Below are 15,648 nucleotides of genomic sequence, written 5' to 3' on the forward strand. Positions count from 1 at the left end.
CGTATCTGACCTTCTAATTAATTAGCTATTTCTAGTACATACATACTTAGTTGCTCAGTGGTGTCTGACTCTCTGCGACCCCATGGACTGAAGCCGGTCCGGCTTCTCTGTCCATGGGGTTCTCCAGACAATAATACTGGAGTGGGTAGCTTTTCCCTTCTCCAGGGGATCTTCCTAACCCAGGGATCAAACCCCAGCCTCCTGCAATGCAGGTGGCTTCTTTACTGTCTGAGCTACCAAGGAAGCCTTCTAGTACATAAGCACTGCATAAAATTCCAAAACTCAGTAGGCAAACAATAACTTAAAAAATCTAACTACATCTAACTATTGGTTTTGGCAAACATAAGGCCCTTTATACACAGTTAGTGGATGGACCCTTAATTTACAACATATCCCACCTCCCATGCCAGTGTGTGTGGTTCCATAAAAGTCAGTCAGGTTGCCTTAAGTTAGCATGGTTATCAAGGATGGTAAACCAAAAGAAAATATTCGATATTCACGTATATCAGGATTTACTCAAAGAATCACCATAATCTAAACTTTCAGTTCAGTTCAGTCGCTCAGTCGTGTCTGACTCTCCGCGACCCCATGAATCACAGCACGCCAGGCCTCCCTGTCCATCACCAACTCCCGGAGTTCACTCAAACTCATGTCCATCGAGTCAGTGATGCCATCCAGACATCTCATTCTCTGTCTTAGTTCTATGCAAATCTTAAATACTACCCAAAGAAGACAAGCTCAGCGGAGCAGGCTCCCTGCCTGAAACGCATGCCACATACTGCATGCTTATTCATTACACCGCATGGCCCAACTTCCATCTCATAAACGTGAGTAAGCCCTTCAGCGTGACACTGGCATTATAAAACCAGATGCCTGTGGCCTCAGGAAATGAGGGGATTTGCTTTGTGCTACAAATGTATTCAGACAAAGGGGCTAAAAGTTATCCACTGCCCAGTGGTGGTAAGGCATCACAGAGTTTATTAAGTCACTGTTCCCTGTGAAGACATTTGCAATTGAAACAGCAAGACATTAAAAGAACCCTAAAATATAGTGAGCATCTTTGATAATTTTTTTTTTTTTAAACTTCAGGATTTTACCATGGACTTTCTGAAAGGAAATGAAATATTTCGCCTTCATGGTTTTCCAGAGGGCCTTCTTAAACAGCTATATCACCCCAGGATCCAGGGATATGGGTGGGATTTAAATGCAGAGACTCAGCAATGGGGCACAGAGAGTCCGTGTTCGGTTACTAATTACATAAACCATGTAGGTCATCAGGAAAAGTGACGACTTCATGTCTGGTTCCCACTAAACTGTTTGCTTGCCTGGATTTCTTTGTCTAGTACTAAACTTTCTTAGTAGGGAGACTTGAATAACAACTATAAACTTGATCACTCAGTTTCCTGACTTACAAGTGGGGCTAATGACACTCACTTTATAGAGCTGCTGAGATGAGAAAATATGACAAAGTCACTACAAACAAATAACCCTTAAATAGTCCCCCTTGTTATAATGGGATGCTAAATCATTTTCCCAAGTAAAGCAGTGAATGGTAAAGTGGACATGTAAGCCCATCTCTATTCTCAGCATCATGATCTTTATAAAAAAAATTTGAAACAATTAGAATTGAATGATTCCTGTCAAAGTACAAGTAAAATGTAAAATAATTGTACTTTTCTATATTCCCAGTTTTCTCAAAAGTCAGAGGTTTTATGTGTTGGGTTGACAAACCAACCAGAATTTGGAGGCCTGAATACATGACTCGGGTCTAACACTGACTAGTTATGAAGACTAAGGTTCCCCTGGTTAGAAGAGGTTGAAGCTCTGAATCTGAGGACTGTGCCTGAGAGCCCAGCTCAGCCACTAAGGAGCCTGTATCCTTGTCCTGATGATGTGCTCTGAGGTTCAACACCCTTCTCTGTCAGCGGGAGCTGTTACCAATCATACCACAGTTGCCAGAAGGTGGCAAGATACATAGAAACATTGATCCCAGCGTCTGGAACTTGGCATTTCTAAAAATTACACCCACGATGATGATGGTGAAGATCCTAAGACAGTTCTCAGAAGAAAGGCACTCCAGGGAAGTCTGCAGGTATGTATGAATGTCTGAGTCTCCCTAAAATTCATATGTTGAAATCCTAACCCTCAAAGTGGCTGCATTGGGAGCTGGAGCCTCTAAGGAAGTGACTGAGGTTAAGTGAGGTCATGAGTGGGGCCCTGATCTCACAGGGTTAGTGTCACTTCATGCTCACCTAGGAAGAGCCACATGAGGACGCAGTGAGAAGCTAGCCATCTACAAACTGGGAAGGGAGCTCTCTCCAGAAACTGAAAGGGCCAGAACCTTGATCATGGACTTCCAGCCTCCAGAATTGTGAGGAAAGAAATTTCCAGTCTGTGATATTTTGTTACAGCAGCCGGAGCTGACTAATACACCTTCTGGCCGACCAAACAGTAGAAGGCTTCATCTCTTTTGGTTTCAGCTGCTCTGAACACGGGTAGATGAGAGCAGATGATGTCAGAGCCCCGCGGCTTGCACACGCGGCATTTGGTGCCTTATACACGAATGGCCTCCATCTGCTCCTGTTTTCTCCACAGCTGCCTCATCACATCCATTCATCCCAACAGGAAATCTCACCGCGTACCCAATTAGAGCTCAATTCTGTTTGTGCATCCCCACTGCTCTGTGTCCTGGACCACGTTCATTACAGCGTCATTCATTAGGAGTCAGAGCTCCTGGGGGCACAGAGCCCACCATCATTAGTACTAATTGAAGCTGGATTCCCAACCTGCTGCATTGTGCTGGCCTTTTGCAGTCCAAGCTCAGGCGTCCCAGCTGACAAAAGACCCTTTGAAGGCCGGGCGCCTCAGGACACAAAAGGCTGTGGTCTATTTACACGAGACAAGCTGAGTGGGGGACTGTCCCACAAGGGGCGGGGGTGGGGCAGCTCACAGCTGCACTGGGCGAGTACCAGGGTTTCAGTGTTCCCAGCCTGTCTGTCTGCACAAGGTTTCTGCCTGCCATCCGTGGCGGGGGTGGGGTGGGGGTGGGGTGGGAATGACCGAAGGAGTGGCCCTTTGTCCCCAGAATTACCTGGAAGTTGGGGTTGGGGTTAGGATACGGCAGCCAGGCGGACCGAGAGTTCTCCTGGTACTTGAAGGGCCCGTTAAAGGCCTGCGAGATGGCGCTGAGGTTGAAGACGCACACGGCCGAGGCGGCGATGCTATTCCTGGGGAGGTGAGGAAGAAAAAGGAGAAGGCGGGTCAGAGAGCACCCCCGGAGGTGAGCTCTGCTCCCCACGACAGATTCTGGGTGCCCAGAAAGCACTTTCAAGGGGAACACTCAAGATCAGCAGGAATAAACACCCCACGGATGAGGCTGAAGCAGTGAATGGTGTTCCTCTGGGGTTTTTGTTCCTCCAACATTTCAGTCTAGAAACAACAGTATTTAGCAGTTATGATGCTTGTAATCCCACGGACAGGATGGATTCACCCAGGTGGGGCGGGAGTGAGTGATAGAACCTTTTGAAGAGCTGTATGTTATGCCTTTAAAATTCCTGGAGGAAATAGAGTTTCTCCTCCAGGGCATGGGCCTCCCATCAGCCTGGCAAGGTTCTCTCCCCACACTCTAATCTGGGCACTTTAGCTGGCAGTCGGGTGAGCTGCCGCTGCTTCTGTCTGTAAAAGCCCCAAATTTGTTATCTTTAAAAAATAAGCAACTGAAAGCATTCTGCAACAAGTGCCTGTCAGAGATCCTTCACGTATATGTACATGTATATGTGAAAAGTATTTTAAATTCAAAGGGTCAAAGACAAATATTTGACAGAGCATTGACAGAGGACCTCTTGAAGCCTTAATTCAGAATTCAATCTTTGCAGGACCGAAGGCTATCAATGTGAGGCTCTTAGAGTCCAGGGCCCTTTTACTAAGTGGAAGCTGCAATATTTTTTTTTGGTTAAGTAAATCTGCATTGTGAGTTCAGCTATGGTTTTAAAATTTCACATTTATGCTATTAGCCAATAGTATGTCTACTTATCAACTGTATTTCCCAAGGCAAAGAAAAAACAAGAAACTCTAAAATGTGAATGTCTACCTTATCCTTGGTTCATCTGAAAAACACAAATAGGTGGTAGATATCTAGAAATTCCAATTCATCTAAGCTTCTTTTTTTTTTTTTTATTGGAGGCTAATTATTTTACAATATTATATTGGTTGGTTTTGCCATACATTGACATGTATGGAGTCAAGAATCATGTATGGTTCAGGAGTTCCCCCTCCTGAACCTCCCTCCCACCTCCCTCCTCCCTTTATCCTCCCTCTGGGTCATCCCCGCACACCAGCCCCGAGCATCCTGTAACATGCATCGACCCTGAACTGGTGATTCGTTTTACACATGACAACACACATGTTTCAATGCCATAGGGGAGGGGACATTCACTGACAAGATGAGGCTGAGACAGTTGCCCCAAATCACCCAGCCACTAAATGGGGGAGTTGGGCTGAACCCCAGCTCTGTGTGGACAGCAACGAAAGACAGCCCGTGGAAGGTGGAGCCTTGAGAGCAGGTACACCTGTTCCCTCTGGAAGCCCCACAGAGGAGAGTCTGGGGGGAAGACTCACCCCCACTGCTGGCGGATAAAATGATAAATGATAAACGTGAACTCATTGCTAATTTTACTCTTTGCACATTACCCTCAGAAAACAAGAAGATACGTCAGAAATGTCTAAGGTAGAATTAGCCTTTGGACGTGTGACCTGACTTCAGCAAGAACCAGAAGGCAAGTCTGTTAGAACAAGGACGGCCAGCTAGACCCCCAGGAGGGATGCCACCCGGGGACCAGGTGACCAGGCCTCAGTCCCGGCACAGCGACAGTGAGGGGTTCACCTCTTCAAGCCCTCTGCTAAGTGCCTGACAGGGACCTCACTGTGGACCACAGGGAAACTCCAGCTCCTGAGGCCAGCCTGACTTCACAGACGTTCAGACCAAGGTGCAGGGAGGTTCTTGAGTCCATGTCACAGGCTGAGGGGAAAGAAAGCAGGATTTACACCTGCTTTGCAGGGGGCCCTGGTGTTTCTGCCTGTGACCCCATTGCTATTGCTCTTTCTCTGGAAGGGAAGACACTTATCCCCCCGCTGCCTGCATCTGTTTCCCAGTTAACTGCACTCACTCACTCTGAAGGGCACTGGGTAGGGTCTCTGATGTCAACCTGGATGACCCAGGGGCTGTCATTCTGAGCATCCCTGACACGTGTTGGTAGACACTTCTTCCCACCTCCTGGAGAGCAGAGCCCCAATGGTACAGGTTATGAGTTCTGTGCACACAACACACACACACACACTCTCCTGCCGTTCCTCTACCCTTCATCTTGCTGCAAACTGAGAGGGGTAAGGAGGAAGCACGCGACTGACCTCCCCCAGCAGCTCTTCACCCCTCTTCCTGGGATGGGCCTGCCAGCCAGAAGTGCACATTCACCTTCCCCTGTTGGTCCCTGTGGGCAGCGGTGGTCAGCCCAGGTCTGGTCTGCCATGACCTTGTGGACAAGTCTGCTGAAAGCTGGGTCTGTACTGATAAATCCATTTGGCTAACAGACCTTCATCCACGTGTTGCAAGCTGGCCTCTATCATGGGGACAATACTGCTTTATCTAATGTTCTGTTTTATTTCTCTCCCTGTTCAGAGCCTAGGCATGTAACAGTAGAGGTACCCCCTGCCCCCTGCTAGGTGAGTCCAACAATATGGGAACTTAGAATGTGCTGGAAGCCACTGGTAGAAAAGTAGAGAAGTTTCTCTTAACTCCTTGTTTCTTAACAAAGGAAAAAAAAATAAAAACCTTAACCCTTCCCTACTCCCACAACTATATTATCAAAAAGCCAGCACTTTTAGATTCCAGGGTAAGAAAACAAACAAACAAACAGGCAAATCCTTCAGAGACTCTATTGCAGGAATGTACTATTTCCTCCAGCCCAATCCATGCCCTAGGATTGAGAAAACCACTGAGTTCTAGCTGGAGAAGACTCTTGAGAGCTCCTTGGACAGCAAGGAGATCCAACCAGTCCATCCTATAGGAAATCAACCCTGAATATTCATTGGAAGGACTGGTGCTGAAGCTCCAATACTTTGGCAATTTGATGCAAAGAGTTGACTCATTAAAAAAGACCCTGATGCTGGGAAAGAGTAAGAGCGGAATGAGAAGAGGGTGACAGAGGGTGGGATGGTTGGATGACATCGCCAACTCAACGGACATGAGTTTGCGCAAACTCCGGGAGATGGTGAAGGACAGGGAAGCCTGGCGTGCTGCAGTCTGTGGGGTCGCAGAGAGTCGGACATGATTTAGCAACTGAACAACTTGGGACAGAATGAGCTGGAACACTGAACTTTATCCCTGTTCCCCAGTGCTGGAGACCAACTAAACCTATGAGCCTAAGCACTGGAAAGCTCAGTTAGGGCAGTTTCAGCCATCAGTTCAGAGACAGGACACAACTAGTACCTCAAACTGTCATCTTCTCTCCATTTCGAGCATGTCTTGCCAAGAACGCAGTCGTTTCCTGAGAGAGTAAGAGCCAGGCTGAGACAGGAGAGGGAACGGAGGTGAGACATATGCCGGGATTTGCAACGGGGAGATCAGAAAGCAGTTCCAAAGACCCACTGAGAATCGGTACTGGAGACACGCGAGGAAGGTCCAGTGATTCTCTTCCTGTTGGTATAAGGTCTCCAACACGATGAGCACCTTCAACACTAAGCAAATATTCTGGAATAGTCTGAAACTTATCTTTGCAAGTATCGAAACAGACCACTCACCCTTCTGGAATGGCCCACACATGTAACTTTTTAAATTGTTCACTTTTGCCCTCAGCCAGGGGAGTGAACAGCTCAGTAAGCCAAGCTCCCATTGTGTGTAAAATTGATGTCAACAGAGCGAGTGAACATTCATCTTGTGCAGCTTACACTATTTCTTAAATAAGGTTTTGGAAAGCAAATCAACTTCAGAAGCTATGCATTGATTTTTTTCCCCCAAAGAAACTTATCAAGGAGAGAAAATAACCTCTGGGGTTGAAAACCAGATTTACAACAAAGATGGTCCTGGTGGGGTGGGAGTGAGTAGCGAGTCATCCATTTTAGTCTTGTTTTTCTAACTTTCCGTCAGAAAGAAGACTCCTCACGGAAGAAACTTGTTAGAAAGCAAATGTTAACACTTAAGCTCAGCAGTAGGAAAAATGGGAGGGAAGAATAACAAGGAAGTAAGATGCAGATGAAGTGATTCTTCAGAAATGCAATTTGTGGGCAGCCTTCCCAAGTGGTTCAGTCGTAAAGAATCCCACTGCCAATGCAGGAGACACAGGAGACCTGGGTTTGATTCCTGGGTCAGGAAAATCCCCTGGAGGAAGAAGGCAATATTCTTGCCTGGAAAATCCCAGGGATAGAGGAGCCTGCATGCATGACTACAGTCCATGGGGTCGCAAAAGTCGGACACTACTGAGTGACTGAGCATGCACCATTTGGATGCAGAGGACAGGAAAACAGAAGTCAACAAGGCTCGGGAAGCTAATGAGACACTGCAGAGTGACCGACTGTCCCGCTTCGCCCAAGACCAAGAGGTTTCCCAGGACACAGCAGGCCTCAGTGCTAAAAGCAAGAGTTTGCGCAAACTCCGGGAGATGGTGAAGGTCTCTCCAGGACAGACCCGGACACTTGGCCATCGCCCCTCCATGATTGGCATTCGCAACTCATCCTCACTCAGATCCTTTACCCTGGACACAGATATCTGGCTTTTGTCCAAACCATTAGGTCACCAGATGAGAGATTTCAAAGGTGATGCAAAGCAGAAATCACCCTGTGGAACCACCATGCCCACTACGAAGGCGGAGGAAAGTGGAGCTCGAGTCTCTGTGATTCCTTGCAGGGGGTTTCATCTCATGGAGTCTGAGCACATCAGCTAAGAAAGGGATTAAGTGCGGGGCCCTGCCACACTCCACCAGAATGAGTGCAAGTCAGGAAACTGTACCTCCTGTACTTAGTACAAATAGGGTCAGTTCTGAAGGAACAGTATCTCCCTGCAAGAAATAAAACATTATATTTTTTTTCCCCAAAAATACTTTACAAGTAGAATCATTCTTTTAGAAATGTCTAAGTTAGTCATGGAATACAACAGGGTAAGCCTACTGATGTGCTCTTCCTACATGTGCAGTTCAGTTAGAAGTTACATTATCCCAAAGATCAGACTCCAGGCAACACTGGTTTCATTATGCAAAGATGCATGACTTATGTATAGGGTTAAAAAAAAACCTAGAGAGTAAGATGGGGAGGGAGGGAATACATATATAGCAGAAACCTACACAATGTAAAGCAATTAACCACCAGTTAAAAATAAATGAAAAAAAAAAGACATTTAATATGTTCTAGCATTTCAGAACATGCCCAGAACACATTAGTAAATCAGAAGGAAAAATTTACAGAGAATAATTTGAGGCTACCATGACAGAAGGCTAGATCAAAACTTTCTGAGCAGCTTTATCTTCCTAACACCCGTCTCAGAAATCACATCCCTTTCTGTAGCACTGAATTTACACTCAAATTTTTTCTTGGCTGTTAGCCCAGGAAAAGAAGAAACATTTCTATTAAAACAACTTGTAAAGCTCAAAGGGCAGAGAACTGTAGAGTCATTCACAAGGAGCAGAAGAGCAGGACAAGAACGATTTGCAGTTACGTACACATTGGTGGTGAAGATGCCGTAGATCAGATCCAGCTCGGGCAGGAAGAAGGTGCCCTGGAGTTCATGGTAGTAGAAAGGCACCTCACCCGGGCGGGAGCAGTTGAGGCGGGCCTTCATGAACGTGGTCCACGTGTCCTCCAGCAGGAAGCGGCCCCCGATGTCGTTCTTACACACGCGGGCAGCTCTGGAGAATACGGTCTTCCCACAGTCATGCTCCACGGCATTTTCTCGGAAGAAGAAGTAGGTGAAATTTCCGATGTCGTAAGAGGACACGAAGTTTGGTTCTAGAAATAATAGGAAAGAAGAAAGGGCTCAGCCTACTGGACAGCACAGCAAACTCTGCTCAATATTATGTGACAACCTAACCGGGGGAAAAATGTGAAAGAGAAAGAGACGCGTGTATCACTGAATCACTCTGCTGTATGCCTGAAACTAACACAATATTGTAAATCAACTACAGTGGTGCTGGTTTGGTTGCTCAGTCGTGTCCGACTCTTTGTGACCCCCATGAACCATCGCCCACCAAGCTCTTCTGTCCAAGGGATTTCCCAGATAAGAATACTGGAGTGGGTTGCCACATACTTCTCGAGTGGATCCCCTGGACCCAGGGATTGAATCTGAGTCCCCTGCATTGCAGGCGGTCTAATGCAGGTAGATTTTTTTTTACCTGCTGAGCCACGAGGGAATCCCCAAAACTATGCTCCAATGTAAAATAAAAAGTTGATTAAAAAAAAAGCAAGAGAGAAGAAAAGCCTAAACATCCATAAGCTACTCCTTTGCGTCTTGCCTGCTCGGTATTTATTCCAGGGAGACTTGGTTTTGTGTGGATAACACTGTGTTCTTATAGAAGGAACATGAGGCCCTAAGGGCACCCTAATGATCTACACCACTGGAGCTGGTGCACAAGTTCTGTTGTTTGGCTGCTCAGTCGTGTCCGACTCTTTGCGACCCCACAGTCCGTAGCCCACCAGGCTTCTCAGTCCATGGGACGTTCCAGGCAAGCATACTGGAGTGGGTTGCCATTTCCTTCTTCAGGGGATCTTCCCAGCCCAGGGGTCAAACTCAAGTCTCCTACATTGGCAGGTGGATTCTTTACTGTCTGAGCCACCATGGAAGCCCACATGAGTTCTAAGTGACAGGAAATAGCCAGTGTGATTCCACACATAAGCATCCCGAGTTAATATAGCACTTAGGTACATAACGAGGCTTCTCTGATTGCTCAGAAGAATCAGCCTGCAATGTAGGAAACCCAGGTTTGATCCCTAGGTTGAGAAGATCTTCCAGAGTAGGAAATGGCAACCCACTCCAGTGTTCTTACCTGGGAAAACCCAGGGACAGAGGACTTTATTTGTATATTCTTAATAACCTTCAGAAACAGTGGGAGATGAACTTATTTACAGAACAGAAACAGACTCACAGACTTAGAGAATGAACTTATGGTTACCGGAAGGGAAGGGTTAGGGGAGGGATTGATTGGGAGTTTGGGACTGACATGTACACGATGCTATATTTAAAACAGATGGCCTGCAAGGACCTACTATAAAAAAGTAAAGGATAAAAAAATCAAAAAGAAAGAAAAAAATTAGACACAGAGATTCTTAGCAATAATAATAAAATAGAACAATTACTATAATATACCATAATAAAAGCTATATGAATTTGGAAAAAAAGTGGGAGAAAAATATTAAAAACCTGAAATGTGACTCAGAATATAGAGGTATAGAATTAATATCATGCTTGTTTGTGTAGAAGACAACAAAATTCTTTGATTTTACTTATATCCTAGAGTATGACTTTGGCATAAATTATGTGCTTTCAGTAAGGACTTAAAAAATGTTTTTCACTTGTGAAAATTGAAACTATAAGGTTAGTGTCCTGACTCAGCTCTAGCCATTCCTGTGACTATGGTGACCACGAAATGTGAAAATCAATTCTTTCTTTTTTTTAAATTTTTTTCAATTTTTATTGGAGGCTAATTATTTTACAATATTATATTGGTTGGTTTTGCCATACATTGACATGAATCCACCCCGGGTGTACATGAGTTCCCTCTCCCGAACCCCCCTCCCACCTTCTTATTTCTTCATTTCTGGGGAATTCGTTTAGAGGAGGCATGGGTATTGAGATGGAGTCATTGCCTTTCTGAGCTCAAGATTAGATCAAAATTATGGACTTAGAAACGACAAATTAAGGCAGACCTTTACTTAATCACCACACTTATTAGGCATTTAGGAATTTATTATAGATTGTCAACAGAACTTCGTACACAGCACTGAAAGTGTTATCTTCATAACTTGCTGTTTGAGTCTATTGATAATAAAGATGACACCCTTTCAGACACCGTGCCATGCCGTGCAAAGTTACCTCAGTTGTGTCCAACTCTGTGTGACCCCATGGACTGTAGCACGCCAGGCTCCTCTGTCCAAGGATTTCCCAGGCTAGAATACTGGAGCAGGTTGCCATTTTCTTTTGCAGGGGATCTTCCCAACCCAGGGATCGAACCAACATCTCTGAAGTCTCCTGCATTGGCAGGCAGGTTCTTTACCACTAGCACTACCTGGGAGGCCCCTGTCAGACACAGGTGTGCCCTAACACTTATCTTTAAAAACTGTAATAACCAGGTTTGATTCTTATGCTTTTCTCTATTGCTGAGAGTTTTATACTCAATCAGCAAGTGTCTTAATTTATGGTGCAATTAAGATAATAGGAAAGTATCCTTCAAAATTAATGGAAAAATACACACAACTGTATCCACAGGACATATTTCAGGGACAATTGGCTTTGGAGACAATTCAATTGGCCTTGTACTTTGTCAGATCCAATCATGTTGTACCAACAGACATGTTATCAGCAGGACAACTAAAAATAGGTTTGGCTTCAAGATGATCCATTAATGTTAAGCATTGGGCCTGTTTTGGGCTCACGAAGAATTGATGCTTTTGAACTGCGGTGTTGCAGAAGACTCTTGAGAGTCCCTTGGACTGCAAGGAGATCCAACCAGTCCATCCTAAAGGAGATCAGTCCTGGGTGTTCATTGGAAGGACTAATGCTAAAGCTGAAACTCCCAATACTTTGGCCACCTCATGCGACGAGTTGACTCACTGGAAAAGACTCTGACGCTGGGAGGGATTGAGGGCAGGAGGAGACGGGGAAGACAGAGAGTGAGATGGCTGGATGGCATCATGGACTCTGTGGACATGAGTTTGAGTGAACTCCGGGAGTTCATGCTGTGATTCATGGGGTCGCGGAGAGTCGGACACGACTGAGCGACTGACCTGAATTGAACTGAGATCTGAAATGCAGACACTGATTCTGAGACCGACCTGAAGAGGCGCTGAGTACTATTCTGTCCTGAAAGGCTGCTGCCAGCTTTCAATCAAATTCAACTGAATTTCAACCACTAGCTGATGTCATCACCACATGTTTCAAATTCATTCAACTTCACAGCTTCCCTGGTGGCTCAGATGGTAAAGAATCGACCTTGCAATGCAGGAGACCGGGGTTGGATACCTGGGTTGGGAAGTTCCCCTAGATAAAGGACTGGCAACCCACTCCAGTATTCTGGCCTGGAGAATTCCACAGACAGAAGAGCCTGTTGGGCTACAGTCCATGGGTCACAGAGTCGGAAACAGCTAGGCGACTAACACTTTCACTTTCTCACACTCTGAAAGTGTAAAACGCTCTACTGTACGCTGAGTATGTCATGTGCTTCTCTCTTAACTCATGATGCTGTTCTTAAGCAGTTTTACGTGCACTAAGCATTAATAATAGAGCTTTCAATAAGAACTGACTTTAATTTATCAACTGTTACACACAGTGTCTGATCATTTGCTTTAACTCGAAACAGATATATAAAAAAACACCCTGGCTTGCATTAAAATATATGAGATGGAAGTCAGACATATTTACTGTACAGTCTGCTTTAATACCCTGGAAAGATGCCCACAGAAACAGGCAGGGAGGCACCTCTGACCTGTGTTTTTGAAAAGAAAAGCATAATAGTGGGGGAGTTTTGAATCCGTGTTCACTGTGTGTCTCCCAGAGAGAATTACTCACTGAAGCAGACCCCCAAAAGCAAATATATGAAACAATTATAAGACTCTGTTGAGTTTCTAAAGCTAATATTCACCTGTATGCCTCATTCTGAAGAGAAGGTTAAACCTCTGCAGAGCAGGTTCTGCACCCAGGCTCAGATAACCAGACTGCAGTTTGCTCAGTGAAATGGAGACAAACAAAAAACCACCGTCATCGCCAACAGACCTTATGGAAAATGAAGAAATGGAAGAAAGATGTAGGTGTGTCTAGCTATAGCTCCCAGCACGGGTGGATGAGGGGTGAGACAGAGTCCACAAGCTTTATCAAGCACCCTCACGACTACCTACTTCTGCCGGTAACTCGGGACACACAGCATGAAAACCACAAAGGAAATATCTGTAGCATCCAAGAAGCCTTGAGCAGGAAATCAAGGAGCTGAAAACATAAAAAAGATTTGCCCTGGTGTCTTCCAGCTCAAGGTTAGTCTGTAATTTAAAAATCTCTGAAGTGAAGTGAAAGTCACTCAGTCGTGTCTGACTCTGCGACCTCATGGACTATACAGTCCGTGGAATTCTCCAGGCCAGAATACTGGAGTGAGTAGCCTTTCCCTTCTCCAGGGGATCTTCCCAACCCAGGCCTGCTGCATTGAAGGAGGATTCTTTACCAGCTGAGCCACCAGGGAAGTCCAATCTCTATTGAGATTAAAAACTCTAAAATCTCTTTTGAGTGCTAAACTCTTGTGTAAGGCTCTGGGCTAGGTGCTTCTCTTTCATAAGCTCAGGAAACTCACAGAATCATAGAAGGAGATGCTTGTGTTACTCCTCCAGTTTCATAATGAAGACACTAGAGCCTAGAGGACCCCGACCAAGTTCACACAACCAGCATCCAGGTGGGGGCTACGTCCTGCGTCTAGATGGTCTGACCACAAAGCCCGTACATGGACCATTACATCACACTGAAAAAGAACGGGCTGCGAGAGAACCATCCGTTACTGCAACAACACTGAAGAACAGGCCTGGGAATTCCAGGCAACGTTTCAGAAACCACAGGGGTGGCTGGGTTTCACTCAGGACCAATATGAGGAGGGTCTGAGAACAGACCAGAGGGGAAGAGGGATGCTCAGATAAATCTTTACTCTGCAGCTATCAGAGACATCAAGGATGCCACAGAAAGAAGAGTGGGAGGAAGGAGTCAACAGTCCCGGGCTCATTCAACAAGACTAATGTGGGAAGCGTTTGCCCCAATTCTAGAGAAGATGCTTCCAGTGGCGGCCACCAGGGCACAGGCGCATCCACCAGGGACCGCGAGAGCCTCTATCCGTGTTCATCATCCACCCCACTGAACAATCTCACCCAGATTTCTCATAAAGGAGGAGTACTGAGTCACGCCTAGCAGATTCGCCCACAGGTTCCTCTTTCCCTGGAGAACCTCCAATATCTCTCCACACCACTCTAACCCATTTTATGATAGGGTGACATAGAGATTTTTAGATAGAAATGTGCAAATAGATTTCTTTCCTACTGCAAAAACAAGGGAAGAATTTGTGCCTGGAAGGCAGTATTGGACATGAATTTGAGCAAACTTGGGGAGATAGTGGAGGACAGAGGAGTCTGGTGGGCTACAGTCTGTGGGGCCGCAGAGAGTCAGACATGACTTAGCAGAATGACAAAGTCAACAACGTCATACGTGTGTTTCTCTAACCCACCACATCTTACAGATATTTTAGTCAAGGAGCTAAGCTGCGGTTGGAAATACATCCTGCAGCCTCACAGTGGTCCTTCAGGGGGATGATGGGTTCCGATGGGTGACCTATTGTCATATCAGGAAGTTCCAGAGCCTTTTAAAACTCTGCCAGCACCCTGTTCCTTTGTCAAAGATAGTGGAAAAGCAGTGATAGCGTTAAATAGGAAGCCAAGGAGCTCCTGCCTTTATAGATAGAAATCTGGAGGGAGGCAATGCTTGAATCTCACCTGACGGGATAATAAAATGCATTGTTTCCCTTCCATTATTTAAGTCCTGTCTCTTGTTAAAATGTGATTCACCACAAGCTAATATCTGTCACTCCTGAGTGAACTGAACAAGTCAGAAATCAGTCAGTGGCCTTCCTGTCTACAGTGAACGTGGGTGCATGAAAGAGAGGTCTTTTATTCGTCATCATTATCAAGCTACAAATGAAGAGAAGTTTTGCTAATTCAGAATAAAAACAGACACAAGTATTTGTCAGCTTATTATCAAATATAAGCATGGAGAAGCTGGTTTCTTTCCTCCTGTTTGTAAAACATATTGAGTAACAGATTACAGAGTATTCTACAAAATATGTTATAAAAGGAATTATGTTTCATGACATAAGCACTTTTATTTTGCACATTTACTGACATAATAGTGGCCATGAAGATGGGAACACTGAGTAGGGACCCATAAGTAAACAAGTTGTACGAAGGGCAAAAGCATCAGCATTTTTGAGGGGTTTCTATGTACAACCCAACTCGAAACAGCCAGATGGATCCTTCCACTACGTCTTCTCTCGGTTCCACGGCCTACTGCACCCGTCTGGAGGGCGCCAGGTTCAGCGGTCCAATCTAATGTCTGAACGGACACTGAGAGGCTATTGATATAAAGATATTTGTCTAAACCAATGAGAATGGACATTAAAGACAGGAAGGAATTCTGATTTTCCAACTCTACAAAAATCTTACGAGAATCAAAATCTATCAAAGTTTTTACATTTTTGCAATCAAAGGGAAAGGCAGACTAGCAAATGTCTAGCAGGCTTAAAACCCTGGGCTGAACCACTGACATCCAGAATGTTCCTTCATCCTGAACAACTATTCAGCCTGGGGAATAAAAAGGCTGATACAAAATACCCTCTGAATAAATGAAGGTTATTATTTTTATTTCATGATTTC

The 15,648-nt window shown here is 45.3% G+C and overlaps 1 protein-coding gene across 1 annotated transcript in view; it reads right to left on the bottom strand.

Moving 5' to 3' along the window:
- The window catches only part of SEMA5A (semaphorin 5A), a 569,574-nt gene that overhangs the window by 165,759 nt on the left and 388,167 nt on the right, over positions 1-15,648 (bottom strand). The window contains exons 9-10 of the mRNA XM_055422270.2: positions 8,706-8,991; positions 3,092-3,227 (exon numbers count right to left, since the gene is read on the bottom strand). Coding sequence (XP_055278245.2) covers positions 3,092-3,227; positions 8,706-8,991 — 422 coding nt within the window. The remainder of the gene's footprint in view (positions 1-3,091; positions 3,228-8,705; positions 8,992-15,648) is intronic.

This window comes from Moschus berezovskii, chromosome 18 (genome assembly GCF_049115385.1).
Source record: "Moschus berezovskii isolate FMDL1 chromosome 18, NW_MosBer_1.0, whole genome shotgun sequence".
NCBI classification, from domain to species: domain Eukaryota; kingdom Metazoa; phylum Chordata; class Mammalia; order Artiodactyla; family Moschidae; genus Moschus; species Moschus berezovskii.